This window comes from Toxorhynchites rutilus, chromosome 3, assembly GCF_029784135.1.
Source record: "Toxorhynchites rutilus septentrionalis strain SRP chromosome 3, ASM2978413v1, whole genome shotgun sequence".
Taxonomy (NCBI): Eukaryota; Metazoa; Arthropoda; class Insecta; order Diptera; family Culicidae; genus Toxorhynchites; species Toxorhynchites rutilus.
Window position 1 is genome coordinate 328,784,334 of NC_073746.1, and position 14,918 is coordinate 328,799,251.

General features: G+C 38.1%; 2 protein-coding genes and 3 long non-coding RNA genes across 7 annotated transcripts; 2 read left to right on the forward strand and 3 right to left on the reverse strand.

The window, feature by feature from the left end:
• Positions 1-5,847: 5,847 nt before the first annotated feature.
• Positions 5,848-6,503, reverse strand: LOC129779380 (39S ribosomal protein L33, mitochondrial). The gene is made up of 3 exons (XM_055786813.1): positions 6,355-6,503; positions 6,006-6,109; positions 5,848-5,950 (listed from the first exon to the last, which is right to left on the reverse strand). The coding sequence occupies exons 1-3, from the start codon at positions 6,393-6,395 to the stop codon at positions 5,898-5,900; spliced, it is 198 nt and encodes a 65-aa protein (XP_055642788.1). The 5' UTR covers positions 6,396-6,503; the 3' UTR covers positions 5,848-5,897.
• Positions 6,504-8,432: 1,929 nt separating this feature from the next.
• On the forward strand, positions 8,433-10,699 carry LOC129776509 (bifunctional lysine-specific demethylase and histidyl-hydroxylase NO66). Its single transcript, XM_055782193.1, has 2 exons — positions 8,433-8,827; positions 8,884-10,699. The coding sequence occupies exons 1-2, from the start codon at positions 8,627-8,629 to the stop codon at positions 10,621-10,623; spliced, it is 1,941 nt and encodes a 646-aa protein (XP_055638168.1). The 5' UTR covers positions 8,433-8,626; the 3' UTR covers positions 10,624-10,699.
• A 684-nt stretch (positions 10,700-11,383) lies between these two features.
• On the reverse strand, positions 11,384-12,102 carry LOC129779238 (uncharacterized). Of its 2 annotated transcripts, none has more exons than XR_008743598.1 (3): positions 11,993-12,102; positions 11,656-11,927; positions 11,384-11,595 (listed from the first exon to the last, which is right to left on the reverse strand). It is a non-coding gene; the product is annotated as an uncharacterized LOC129779238 (long non-coding RNA). The 2 variants fall into 2 exon arrangements; XR_008743599.1 differs by having other exon boundaries at positions 11,989-12,045.
• A 363-nt stretch (positions 12,103-12,465) lies between these two features.
• LOC129778609 (uncharacterized) lies at positions 12,466-13,334 on the reverse strand. Its single transcript, XR_008743465.1, has 4 exons — positions 13,255-13,334; positions 13,050-13,193; positions 12,822-12,994; positions 12,466-12,760 (listed from the first exon to the last, which is right to left on the reverse strand). It is a non-coding gene; the product is annotated as an uncharacterized LOC129778609 (long non-coding RNA).
• A 685-nt stretch (positions 13,335-14,019) lies between these two features.
• LOC129779242 (uncharacterized) lies at positions 14,020-14,738 on the forward strand. Of its 2 annotated transcripts, none has more exons than XR_008743603.1 (3): positions 14,020-14,129; positions 14,195-14,466; positions 14,527-14,738. It is a non-coding gene; the product is annotated as an uncharacterized LOC129779242 (long non-coding RNA). The 2 variants fall into 2 exon arrangements; XR_008743604.1 differs by having other exon boundaries at positions 14,077-14,133.
• Positions 14,739-14,918: the final 180 nt, after the last annotated feature.

Genomic DNA, 14,918 nt, shown 5'->3' on the forward strand with positions numbered 1-14,918 from the left:
TACTTTTAACATGAATATATATTTAGATGTACATTATAAAACTAAGTGAATAACCGATAAGTTGATGATTGTATTTCAAGTTGCAATTGTATTTAAGTGTAAATTGCTTTTTCTAGAAATAAAATACATATTTTTTATCAACAGTATTTCTTTCATTACATTTTATTTTCATTTCCTTGAAAAGAAACAGAGCCATAATAAGGGTCGAGCAGTTTTGCGTGTGGTCGACGCGGTGCCAGATTGGCCCAATGTTGGCTCATAAGTGGTTGTCAAATACGAAGGGTAGGTCGACAGAATCATTGCAAAATGGCACGATATCGGTACCGTTGTCGACATCATTTGTTGGAACCAATTTTGCACAACAAAGTAGACTGGGAAAATAGGGCTAACGAGCAAAAATCCTATCGCCTCGATTTCTACAATAGGGCCCTACGTCTGTTATGCGGACAAACAGTGATTTTTCGTGACGTGACGTTTTTTTCAAAATTGCTCAAATGTTTTCGAACAAAAATTTTTTTTTGCATGTTGAGCAAACGTATTACATTGCGTAGAATGCATTATGGCGAAAAAGTAGATTTTGTTCATTTCTCCTATACAAACATGGGCAGTATAGAACGGATGCCAAATCTTTTTTGAGACATCTGCTATGAAAATATCAAATATCTGAATTTCCAAAAGTGTTAATATGGTTATGCTTTGGAGAAAACTGATATTCCCTCGACAAATGAAGCCTAATAGGCGTAAGGCATGCATTGTTTCATGTGTAACGACAGTCACGTGTGAATTTCACTTTTTTAGCAAAACAATTTTTTGTATGTAGTCTTTTAATGCATTCTAGCATGAAATAACGAGTGGTTAGAGGTTGAAGCTGGTTGAAACTGGTAGCAAAATTCTCATTGCCTCGATTTTTATAATAGAGCCCAATAATGTGTCAATTGAAATGAAATTGTAAGGCCCTGGTCCTGGTTTTGAACGACGAGAAGATGATGCGGCGCTGCATTTATTCTGTATATCAAGCAGCCTCCGTCTCCATATTCGATTGATGCAGATGCGGTCAATCTGGTTCTCGGTGTAGCCATCGCGGGAGATCCACGTGACGTTGCCTGGTCATTAAGGAAAGAGCAATCCCCCAATTACCATTTTGTTGCCAAAAAATTCGTCATTTTCGCTCATCTCTCCTAGCGGTTCATGACACGCTCATAGCTCGTTTTTGTCAGAGTCATCCTGGAAATCTATGGAAATTTCTTCTTCTTCTCTCTGGTTGTTATTTGGTTCTCTATTTTGTTGTTCACTGCTTTGCGGTTGAAAAATACTCACCTCTATTCTGTATTTCGATCGATTCGAAATATTTCGAACGATTTGAAAAAAAAATACATTCTGTAGTCCGTTCGAGTTGTTTTTGCATTTCGTTCGATCTTTTCTCTTGAAACATTGGATGGGCAAAACGTTCGAAATAGGGAATATAAAATTATAACTCAAACGAAATAACGATTTCGAACGAAATGTAAATCCGTCGGAATACAGAATAGGGATGACTGACTCGCCTCGTTGCTAGTCTGCTATTAGTGATCCCCGATAATCGTTCGATTAATCGATTAATCGAATACTTCATACAGAAATCGATTATTAATCGAACGAATACTGAACAACCAATAATCGAAGCGAACGAATAGTTTACGTCGATTAATCGATCCAAGCCCAGAGCAAAAACAGGAAGTGGGTTATATCTATGGTATAACCGCAAGGGTGACGTTGGACTATCGTTGATTTAGAGATCATTTGTTTGAAGTTGAATCTAAATCCATTCTGAATGAATCAATAAATGAATATTTGGGGGACGAGAAAACGAGAGCGTTACGTTGGAGGCACAAGGTGTTATGCATCCAATATAGGATACGAAAAACCTTGTTCTGAAGAATAATCTTTACCAGCTTTCCTGCTAACTGTACTTGATTAACAAATCACAAACCCAAATGTATTATATGGATATTTTATGGATAGAAAACATTAAAATAAACTCTTTCGCTTGAATGTAATTTTCAATTCCAAGGGGAACTGGCAGATTATTTTCCAGCAACGATTAGATATTTCCAAATTTTCCTCGATACTGGAAGCCCACCAGTGGTTAATGCTAATTCGATAACCACCTGTTAATAGCACTTGGTTGAAACATATTTGGTCACAGTGTTACATGGATAGAAAACATTCAAATGAATGTATTTTTAAATTCCCAGAGGAACTGATCGATTATTTTCCGGATCTTTCTCGATGCTGAATGGCATCCAAACGGAAAGAATTCCGTGCGTGTATGTGTGTGTGTAGCGGCTGCTTCGATGGTCATCTTCTCTTCTCCTGAAGGATCGGCTTCTCTGTGCTCCCTCACAGTTTCAAACAAACTGTTTGCGTTTCAGGGCAGATCTCGATCCTTCGCTGTCCAGCACCCTCAGCAACAATGTTGTCTTGTCGATGTCCTCACGAAAAATGAATGCGTCTCACCACCAGAATATCGCTTAAGTATGCTTTTTGTGCGTGATTGAATCGAGAGAAGGCGTGGTTTACGATGGCAATTTGGAAGGCAAACTAGAGGGGAATGAACTCTCTGAGCTCGAAACTTTCGGCGACTGAGCAATAATCGATTGCGTACGCATACAATATTGGATACGGAAATATCCTACTGATGGGGAAGAATAATCTTCAGAAGCTTTCCTGCGAATTACACTTGGTTGAAAAATTACAAAATCAAATGTATTTGATCGCTGTGTTATATGGTTAGAAAACATTAAAATAAACTCTTTCACATGAATGTATTTTTAAATTCCCAGAGGAACTGGCAGATTCTTTTCCAGAAATGATTAGATCTTTCTGGAACTTTCTCGATGCTGAATGGCATCCAAACGGAAAGAATTCTGCGCGTGTATGTGTGTGTAGCGATGTCTTCCCGGGGAACCGTTTGTGGCATCACTCTCCTCCTGATGGATTCCCTTCTGGCCTAGGGTGCACAAACAGGCTCTTGGTGACACCGTTCATCCGCGCTTTCATGATAAACGAAGAGTTTCACCACAACAGCTCCAATCGCTGTTCAATTAGAACTGAGTGGATTTCCGAGTGGCGCTCGCTTATATACCGATTGGTGATTTCAATAGCCTGTTTTGAAAGCAATTTTAAGACTATTGAAACAAGTTTTTGGATCAAAAAGTAACAAGTATAGAACGCGTAGACATTTTATCTTTCGAATGAAGTGTTTATCATACCATTTCGTTCAGTTGTTTAGGAGCTATTAACGCTCAAAATCTCGGTCTCCGGCGTAACGCTTTCGTTTTCGAAACTTTGATTTTACACCCCGGTATAGAAATGAAAGATGTAGTCCTACGTCAAAAAAAGTACGGCCACTGCAGTTTTATCCTGAAAATCAACCAATGACGGCGCTCCCCTTAACTCGTAAACGAAGCTCAATGCCGTCAACGCGAATTGACCTTCCTTTACGAGTTTAGGGGAGCGTAAAAGATAATAATTGTTTTTGATTCCAGATGGCTTTCTAACAAATTTAAAATATTAGTCTAACTTATTATTGCTTTCAGTATGACGATTAATCGATTATTTGGGGCGATTAATCGTATCGAATAACAAACTGCTGAAAAGTATTCGATTAGTTGATGAACGATTAATTTCAAAAATCGGGGATCACTATCTGCTATGTCTGCTGGCAGGAGAATCACAATCTTTTTTTCTGTAGCTCGGCAGTGTTGGTCGTCGTGTAACTTTGGACGATAGTAAAATTGCACAACCGTGTCATAAATCTGGCAACGTTTACCCTCTTGTTTGCAGATTCCCACTTCAGCAATGCAGCGTGAACTGGGCCGGTGGTTTCACTCGATTATCCCTAAGGTTAGCCTCAAACCGTGGTTTAAAAGTCTGAACTTGAGCCGGGACTTTATTCGCACCTTCTCCCGACTTATGTCTAATCACTGTTCGTTAGATGCGCTACTTTTTCGTTTTAATTTTGCCGACTGTGTTGTGACGGTTACGAGCACATACGTTAGACCTCTCGTTGCCACAGTTGACCCCAACAATACCGTTACTGGCGAGATAGCTAGAATCTGATCGGCCATCATTCATAAACCAAATTGAACGCAAGGTACACCAGTTTCCAGTTTCTATTATATTTATGCACAATTGTTGAAGTTTATAGTTTCGTAACAATTTCTTGTAGTCGTAAGTGGCACTGAATTTAATAATGAATTCGATTACATTTATGCCTTACTGAATTGATAGGTTCTAGGAACATCTACAATTACACATTTGTTGGATAGGAGAAAAATTGGAGGTTAAACTAGATGTAAGTAATCATTGTAACTAATGGTAGTTAAATTTAGGCTGAATAAATGTTTTCAGCTTTTAGCATTTTCCATCTCGAACAAAGGTGGATTCGCTCAGGAGAAATCCGAAATTTACTCTTCCAACAGACTGCAATCTCTGCGTTTGTGGTCATGGTTACCACGACATCGAACACGTTGTTTGGTCGTGCGAGTTGTATCTTGTCGCCAGAACTAATTTAGAAAACTCCCTTCGGGCTCGAGGAAAGCAGCCCGATTTGCTGGTGAGAGATGTGTTGGCTCGGATAGATCTTGATTACATGTCCCAAATATATATGTTTTCCTTAAAGCTATCGATCTTCGTGTGTGATTGTATGTATACCCTTATCCCCTCCTTTTCGCCCTTCACGAGCTATCGGTTCCCTTCCTACTAACATTAGAATAAGTTCAATTGTAAATACATATTAGATGTAAGGATAGTTTTAAGAACTGAGTATGAAGTGTCAGTGTGAATGAGAATGTGAATATGAACGTGAGCGTGAGTGTGAACACACATCTCCTTACATTCCATCCTTTTCCTAATGAAAATGTGTCACCCTTCTAAACTCGAGTCGACCGCGAGTAATCGGTTTCCTATTTTATAAACCATAGAATTAAGGAAACATGTTAATATATGGTAGTAAAAATATAGTTAAAAATTTGGCTCCTTCAAACTTATGTGACTGAGCCTGTAAAAATAAACGGATGAATAAAAAAATGCAGCATGAGCTTGCACACTGAGTAGAAAGCGGACTCCATGGTAGTATTGCCCGTTATTTCCTAGTTCCGAAATTTGGCTAACAGACTTCTCTTAAGGCTGATTTAGACGATGCCAGTCAGCGCTCTAGTTGAAGTATCCAGTGAACAGAGAACAGACACTCTGTTCAAGATACTTGTACCAGTATCGAACAAGTAATTGGCCTCTAACTTGAACAGAGTGTCTGTTCTCTATTCACTGGATACTTCAACTAGAGCGCTGACTGGCATCGTCTAAATCAGCCTTTAGCCTCAGAATTTTAAGTATATGCTGCGCAAACATTCCATGTCACATTTCGTGTACGATCTTTCATTCTAAATGTCGTTGCCGTGATTCCAGTTCATAGCGTTTCTACCTCGGTTACCGTAATAAATGTTTTCAGGATGGATAATTTATCAGCCTAAGGAAGTGATGAGGGTATCATCTTGGGTATATCGTAAGTGGAAAAGCATTTCAGTTATTAAATATCTTTCAGACACTGTTTGAGTCGGACCTCCAAGGTACACATAATGCAAGTTGGAAGAAATACTTCCTATTCCCCCGTTCGTTTACGAACCGCTTCATGAAAATATATATTCTTTACTGTTCAGACGTATGTTCTATTGAAACAACAACCATACTTTCTTCTGTAGGAGCATTGTACCACTGTGACCATTAGTTTGATCTATTGTAGTGAACAATCATACTTACAAGACACCAAGAATGATGTTCGGATTTCACATTTATCATTTGGAGTCATTGTTTGGTATAACATTATTATTTATTAATCAAGCTCAACAAGCTATTGCCTAGTTCAAGCTGCGAACCCGTCTACGCTCCCTGTATAGACTGTTACGTTGTACTAAAAGAAAAAAAGACCATTATATAATGAGACTTCAAGGCTTAATCAGACTTACTGTACGGATCGAATCGAATCATCTCAATCTTATCGGCCAAACGTTCCCGAATCCATGTAAACTGGTGACCGCTCACGGCACTTTCCATCAGCACGAGGATGTTTCTTAAGGCAAGCAAATGAACATGTTAGTGAATCATTCTGAGTACTCGATGTTTGTTCTTGAAATTCTCGAATCTATATTCTAAGTACACAGCGTTGGTCAAATTCGCGTAACAAGAATCTGGGACATCTCGAACAAAGCTAAGAGTTCAGATGATTTATACCCTTATTTTTGAGATGAGAAGTTAGCCAGTGTCTATCCCCAAGAATTTGTCTCCCGCAAATAATTTATTTGCTACAATACTTACTTGCTCTTAACCTTTTTAAGTAAAATATTGGTAAGAAACATTTTTGCGTAAGGTTTTCTTGCGGGTTTATAACAATCACTATTCACTCAGCTCTAGTTTAGTTAATTTCAATCTACCGCTTGTTTACATTCGGGAAGACACAGTGTTGAACCAATTGTCAAATCAACAAACCTGTTCCGTACCAGGGATGCCAAATGATTTTTTTAAGATATCTTCATATAGTACGAATAATGTCTTCACAATCATATTGACGAAAACTAAAATTCATAACTTAATTTTGAGCATTATTTGATAGATTAATTTGGAAATGGTAATTGACTGTTGGTTGAGTGAATGTCGCCCCAAATTCCCACAAAAACTGATAATATGATAATGTTTTATAAAGGAGGGTACGGTATGTAGATTTGAATGCTAAAAAATAGAATGGATGACTATCACTTCCATAAAAAAATTATAAACAACTTAATTTGTTTATTTTAGCTTTAAAAGTTTGGTTGCAACTGAAACCATATCCAAAAACTAATAACTGAAATGGTATGTAACTGGAAAATCTTTGATTTGTGAAGTGGTCGTGAAAATAGCGAGTGAATGACAACGAGACAAAAAATCTATTTATTGCTAAAGACAAAAGTAAACGAGTCACACTGATAAAAAGGCAAGCGAATACACTGAGACAAAAGCCTCATTTCTTTTGACGATATGTTCGGCCAATAGTAGGAATTTCATTATAATATAACTCCCAAAAATTCACACACATTATCGTACCGAAATGTCTTCACATAATGTCCTCAAAATGCCTTCACAAAATCGAATGTCTTCACAGTAAGTCAAATGTCTTCAAAATGAAGTCATTTCATCAAACCTGGCATCTCTGCACCGTGCTCTAAAATTGACAGTTGACCTAATTGAGAGGCGAAACCCTCTCACCAGAGAAGAGAAGTGGAACATGAGATAAAAAAGTGGCAACGATTTGTGGCAAGAAAATGTAAACAGTGAAAAAGCTGACAGATGGTTTAGGTTTACTCTCTAAAAATTGAACATAATGTTAAGATGTCTCTAAAACGGAGGGAGACGTCATAATATATATATATATATATATATATATATATATATATATATATATATATATATATATATATATATATATATATATATATATATATATATATATATATATATATATTCCACGCCAAACCGATATAGTGGTTCTCAGATTTTCGTGTAAATTGGTAGTTTTGTTTCTCTAGCTAAATATTAGATCCCATTCTATTTTAGGGTGGTTCGAAAAATCTAGTTTTTCCCCTTTTTCCTAAAAAATAACTAATTATTGATCGTATTTGTTCTTTTTAGTTTTCATTGTCCAAGGGCGCTATATTTTTTATATTTTTTCTCGACAGCTGATGATTTTTTAAAGAACATATCCAAAAATGTGTTCTTCTTCGTTTTTCAATTATAATTTTTCAAATTTAACCGATGGTTCAAAAAATCATTTTCCTGCTTTTTTCCAAAAATTACGTTTTTCGAAAATTCATAACTTTTGATTGAAAATCGACATATCAAATGAAATCTTATTCTTCTATGAATCAAATTCAATCGGTCATTCAAACAAACGCAGAAATTAAATACTACAGAAAAACTTTAATTATAAAGCTTAGAAAATTTCCCACAATTCGCTCTTTCACACCAAATTTCTATCTAGTCGCAATTTTAAACCTCTGAAATTGATATGTCAAAATGATCAAAAACGAAAAGCAGGAAAAATTAACAAATAATGGGGAGTAAATAATAAAGCAAAGGTATTCATGGATTTTTAATAACCATCTCAAAAAAATATTGAAAAAAAAACATTTCTTTTTTGATTATTCTTTCACATTTTGATAAAATTGCACTGAATAGTTAAAAAAGGGCAATATTAATATTTGAATAAACTTATGTAATTATAAACATGTTTATATAAACCTTCCCATCTTATCATTCTTCATTAAAAACCTTGCGTCAAGACAGCTAGAAATCCATACACGCTCAAATCAAGTGTACCTGAAAAAAATATATTCTTCACGTAAACAAGCGATGAGAATGTGGACACTTTTTTGTCAGTGAATTGTATGGAGTTCCACTGCTGTGCTCTCACGTTGTTTGAGTTCAGCATGGTGCTGTTGTTTACTATAACCCCTTTAAAAATTGTTAATTTTTAGTATATTTTACACTTATTTAGTTCGTTTCAAAGCTATAAACTATCTTCCGCGGACAAATCTCATCTCTTATTATAAGCATGAGTGGAGTTATGTCTATTTTTGATACACCGCGGGCTCCAACGGAACATTTGCAGGTGGACAATAACCAGACCAAGAAAAAGAAGCCCTTGTCGAACAAAAAGAAAATGATTGATCAATTGCTTCAGGAACAATTGAAGGAATTTAGCAAAGAGGAACAAAATCTGCTAGAAGAACCATCAATGAAGAAACGCAAGAAGGTAGTTTGGTTCAATATCGCTCTGCCATCGATAATTTAGTTTTTGTTCCGTTTTAGGGAGCCCAGAAAGATACTTCTGCATCGGAGAACAAAAAAATAACTAAGAACGGCAAAAATGCAAGTCTGAACGGAAGCAAGAAAAAACAAAACGTCGGTTTGAAAATTGTACTCAAAAACACGATGAAGCATAAGCAAAAATTGCGCAAAAGTTTAGATGCCGTCAATCATTCCAAGCGAGGACGGGAGGAAACGTTTTCAGATGAATTACTCGAAGCTTCGTTTAATGGGTCCACTTTGAAAGATGGTTCCAATCATTCAACTCCTGTGCTTAAGAAAACTAAATCTAAGGAGAAAAAAGGAACGAAAAACAAAAGTCGGATAATTCCGTTGCCAATGGATTTCACACCTTCGAAAATTGTTGTAAAGAAGGAACCTATTACACCCAAAAACGTTGAAAGACCTGTGAAGGAGCAGCTGGGCGACAGTTTGGATGTGGGTCGCGAAAAATTGGCTTGGGTCATCCATCCAATAACCGTAGAGGACTTCATGAATAATTACTGGGAGAAGAAACCTTTGCTGATTCAACGCAACAACTCGACCTATTACAAAAATTTACTGTCGCGTGGTAAAATCGATGAAATGCTCCGGAGACACAACATTGAATACACGAAAAACATTGATGTCACTTCATACAAGGAAGGTAAACGGGAAACACACAACCCAGATGGAAGAGTCCTGCCGCCAGATATGTGGCAATTTTACGAAGAAGGATGCAGCATTCGTATGTTGAATCCCCAAACCTACCTTAATGGGGTGTATGAAATGAATGTAAAACTACAAGAATTTTTCCACTGCATGACCGGTGCCAATTTTTACCTGACTCCCCCTAATAGTCAAGGTTTCGCTCCGCACTATGATGATATCGAAGCATTTGTCCTCCAAGTAGAGGGGCGCAAACACTGGAAACTGTACAGTCCACGTGACGCTTCCGAAGTTCTAGCTCGTGTATCGTCCCCAAATTTCAACCAGGAGGAAATCGGTCTGCCAATACTTGAAGTGACCCTGGAACCGGGCGATTTGCTCTACTTTCCCCGAGGGATAATTCATCAGGCATGCACTGTCTCTGGCCACCATTCGCTGCATGTAACAATGAGTGTTTATCAGAAGAACAGTTGGGCTGATTTGATGGAAATTTTCCTACCGCATGCCCTTGCTCAAGCGGCCGAATCTTATTTGGAACTCCGTCAGGGCATCCCTCGAGATTTACACGACCATTTTGGAATTGTTCATTCCGACAACGAGACGACAGCTCGGGCGGATCTCGTCAGAAAAGTAAAATCCCTGGTTGATAAGGTTTTCAGTGTGGATGCCATCGATTTTGCCGTTGATCAGCTAGGGAAACGTTTTCAGCACGATGCCTTACCACCCCAAATAGCCGATAGTGAGCTTCCAGGCACCGTTTACGGCGCAAATTTTGCACATAATGCAGATGGCACAGTTACACTTCGAACACCGTTCACACTGAATACGACAGTGCGACTGCTCCGTCGGAATATTCTCCGTCTGGTGAACGAGGACAGCAAACTGCACGTGTACTACCATACGGACAACTCGCGTGAATACCACGAGTTCGAGCCAAATTTCCTGGAAGTGGACAACGATGCGGCTCTCGGGGTAGAGTTGCTCATAAAAATGTATCCGAAGCCGGTGCCAATTGCGGATCTCCCGCTTGAGGATAAGGTGGAATTCGCTAAGAGTTTATGGGAGAAGGGACTTATATTGGTGAATGGAAAGTAATCTTGAAATGCATTTGAGTTAATAGTTTTTTATGTGTCATTGTGTTGAAAAATAAAGTATTTTCTAAAATTATAAATTGATTATCAATGGTGACAATATTGAAGCCTCTAGGCGAACAATTATATTGCACCAACCAAAAAATTCAATATTAATGATCAATGATATTGAACGTCTATGGGCCGCTTAATGTAAGCTTTTTGACGTAACATATTTTCGATCGTTTTCGTGACTATTTCCAATTCTTTTAACGATCAAAGAATGAGAATGAAGAGCCAACAGCTAAGCTATATTCGAAGCATTGAAAGCCCCAGATTCATATATTTTCGAGCGGTTGTGTACACCATGTCGACCGAACGACGAAAAGTGCTAGATTCTAACCCCGCCTTGCCCCCCGCAGCCCACTCTACATTGTTGTGTCGAATCGGTCCCAACAAATGGTGTCGACAACGATGCCGATATCGTGCCATTTTGCAATAATTTTGTCGACCTACCCTTCGTATTCGACAACCAATTACGAGCCAAACCTCCCACTCTACATTGTTGTGTCGAATTGGTCCCAACAAACGGTGTCGACAACGATACCGATATCGTGCCATTTTGCAACGATTTTGTCGACCTACCCTTCGTATTCGACAACCAATTTCGAGCCAAACCTGTGCCAATCTGGCACCGCGTCGATTGCAGTACTGCTCAACCGTTTTTATGGCTGTGTGTTTTCCAAAAGTTTAATGTTAAGCAAAAAAAAAACAAAAAATTGCGTTGTTTACAAATATTTATTTATAATAAATTCATACAATTGTGCACTATTGCTATTCGCAGCGATTATACCGTCATCAGTAAACTCCCGTCAGCTACAAATTTCTTCATCGGAATCGCAGTCGGCTCAATTATTTTTGTCCCTTTCGTTCCCTCTAGCAGACACACCTAAATGCGTGGGCAATCATGACTGTTGAGATGGATGAGTTTTTTATTCTGAAATGAAATTAAGAGATCAAAATTCATATCATAAGTAAAAATTAAAACCAGTTATACTTTCGGGTATTCAAATTGGTTACGTTCGTGTTGAAGTTGTTGTTGGTGATTATGGTGAGATGAGCGCTTTGGTCTGATCCCAAAAACAATACTTTACCGAAGCTGCAAACTCCGTTTTCATTCCATCCAGATCACCGCTATTCCTTCATTTTCATTTATACATTTCTGCTGTTGCTGCTGCTTTCCTTCCTTTGGCGCGATATATTAACAAAGACTAGCTGCGTTCACCACAAATTCGCCTGTATTTTGTCTCCGTGTTGTTGATTTTGTTACTGAAATTAATCAAGGAAACATCATTTATATTTTATAATTAAATATCAAAATTATCCTTACTTACAAAATTTATTTCTCGAGTCATTCTCTGTTATGTTTTAAATGACAATTCAGAGAGAAAGAGAAAAAGCAATCTCTACAGTGATGCCGTTTCGCTCAGTACCAAAAAATTGCATACAATTATAGTTCAACTATAGACAGTGCTGCCTGCGGGGGGTAAGGCGGAGGTAGATTCCAGCACTTTTGTAGCATGTTACTTCGTTTCGGTCGACATCGGGCCAATGACTGCTCGATTATGTTTGGAACTGGGCAGTCTACTTTGTTGTGTAAGATTGGTCCCAACAAATGGTGTCGACAACGGTGCCGACATCGTGCCATTTTGCAATGATTTTGTCGACCTACTCTTCGTATTCGACAACCAATTTCGAGCCAAACCTGTGCCAATCTGGCACCACGTCGACCGATTGAAAAACTGCTCGACCCTCATTATGGCGGTATTTGTTTGCATTAAAGTTGAAACAAACATTAAAAAACACCTTCGATGGAAATGATTTAATTTATTTACAATACATATTGTATACTATTAACTGACACAGTGCTGTACTACATTTATAACATTAGAGCTATACTACACTATATAATGAACGAATAATTTCCTTGAAACAAAGTATAATACGCTACATCATTCAAAGGGAACATTTCCAGCATTGCCGTCCGATGATTATGCTTTCTGTAGAAACATTTGATACGAGTAAAGCTTAATTTCAAACGACAGTGTGTCACGACACCATCCGATGCAATGGTTCACCGGTGTGAACGAATCAAATTTTCACTGAAAAGTACATGTAGACATAAATATTTTGATTGTATTAAATTGTACAAGTGAGTTTTACCTTAATAATCCTATCCAACGGAATTCCGGGAAGTTGATAGCATCATCGATGGGTGTTTGATGAAATCGTCCTATACCAGCTGCCAACGAAGTTGCAAATTTGAGGATCGGTAACTGTAGCGATGGGCCTTTGAATCCATGATATCCGACGTTTTTTCACAACTGCGAAGTACTCTGAAATAAAATGCATTTCATCTAACAATTTATTACATATATTATATTGATATACCATCTAGCTGCTATTGACTCACGCTTTATTGCCGGTTTTAAACACACGGAGACATAACTGGAACTTCCTCCTTAGAGCGTTGCAGCACCCATTGGTTATCCACAAATTCTGCCCATTATTTCTCATCCATCACATCACTGTCGGCTGAAATTCAAAGAAAATACGTTAAAATATAACATATCATTGTCAATTGATGAAAAATTACTTGCCCAAGCAAATTCTTTACTCCGTTCGCTCCTTTCGTTTTTGTTTATATGAGTGACAGTTCAGTGTGAGAGAGAATGTAATCGCTGCAGTGATGCCGTTTCACTCAGTACACGTTATCGCGAATATTTATAGCCGGCTGTAGGCAGTGCTGCTTGCGGGGGGCAAAGCGGGGTTAGATTACGGCATTTTTGTAGCACTTTATGGCGCTCGGTCGACATCGGACCGATAACCGCTCGAAAATATTTTAAAGCGGGTACAATCAAGACGGGTCTATGGTACTAGGTGAGGCCGTTTCGTCACTAAGTTGGTTAGGGGAGCGGTATATGAAAACAGTACGGAAGAAAGCAGAAGGGGAATTATTTCCTTGAAGCGTGAAAGAGACAGACTGATCAGGAGCGAGCTTCGGCACTAGCGTATTGTGTTTTGTTTACAAACAAAACACAGTAGACTTCCAAGATGGCTGAAGAGTGGTTTTAGCAAGTTGGCCCACCTTAGGATATACTTCTACGCGCCTTGGGTAAAATGTGGACCCAGTTTCCTATATTTTCGAGCGGTTATAGGTACAAACCCAGTTCCAAACATAATCGAGCAGTCATTGGCCCGATGTCGACCGAAACGAAGTAACATCCCAGTTCCAAACATAATCGAGCAGTCATTGGCCCGATGTCGACCGAAACGAAGTAACATGCTACAAAAGTGCTGGAATCTACCTCCGCCTTACCCCCCGCAGGCAGCACTGTCTATAGTTGAACTATAATTGTATGCAATTTTTTGGTACTGAGCGAAACGGCATCACTGTAGAGATTGCTTTTTCTCTTTCTCTCTGAATTGTCATTTAAAACATAACAGAGAATGACTCGAGAAATAAATTTTGTAAGTAAGGATAATTTTGATATTTAATTATAAAATATAAATGATGTTTCCTTGATTAATTTCAGTAACAAAATCAACAACACGGAGACAAAATACAGGCGAATTTGTGGTGAACGCAGCTAGTCTTTGTTAATATATCGCGCCAAAGGAAGGAAAGCAGCAGCAACAGCAGAAATGTATAAATGAAAATGAAGGAATAGCGGTGATCTGGATGGAATGAAAACGGAGTTTGCAGCTTCGGTAAAGTATTGTTTTTGGGATCAGACCAAAGCGCTCATCTCACCATAATCACCAACAACAACTTCAACACGAACGTAACCAATTTGAATACCCGAAAGTATAACTGGTTTTAATTTTTACTTATGATATGAATTTTGATCTCTTAATTTCATTTCAGAATAAAAAACTCATCCATCTCAACAGTCATGATTGCCCACGCATTTAGGTGTGTCTGCTAGAGGGAACGAAAGGGACAAAAATAATTGAGCCGACTGCGATTCCGATGAAGAAATTTGTAGCTGACGGGAGTTTACTGATGACGGTATAATCGCTGCGAATAGCAATAGTGCACAATTGTATGAATTTATTATAAATAAATATTTGTAAACAACGCAATTTTTTGTTTTTTTTTTTGCTTAACATTAAACTTTTGGAAAACACACAGCCATAAAAACGGTTGAGCAGTACTGCAATCGACGCGGTGCCAGATTGGCACAGGTTTGGCTCGAAATTGGTTGTCGAATACGAAGGGTAGGTCGACAAAATCGTTGCAAAATGGCACGATATCGG

Excerpts from the sequence above, each read along its gene's own strand:
- LOC129779380 (XM_055786813.1), bottom strand. The coding sequence starts at position 6,395 with ATGTTTCTTACCAATATTTTACTTAAAAAGGTTAAGAGCAA. Across the intron at positions 6,110-6,354 it reads CTTAAAAAGGTTAAGAGCAA|AAACATCCTCGTGCTGATGG; the intron begins GTAAGTATTGTA and ends GCTTGCCTTAAG. Across the intron at positions 5,951-6,005 it reads GATTCGATTCGATCCGTACA|TACAACGTAACAGTCTATAC; the intron begins GTAAGTCTGATT and ends TTTTTCTTTTAG.
- LOC129776509 (XM_055782193.1), top strand. The coding sequence starts at position 8,627 with ATGAGTGGAGTTATGTCTATTTTTGATACACCGCGGGCTCCAACGGAA. Across the intron at positions 8,828-8,883 it reads CAATGAAGAAACGCAAGAAG|GGAGCCCAGAAAGATACTTC; the intron begins GTAGTTTGGTTC and ends GTTCCGTTTTAG.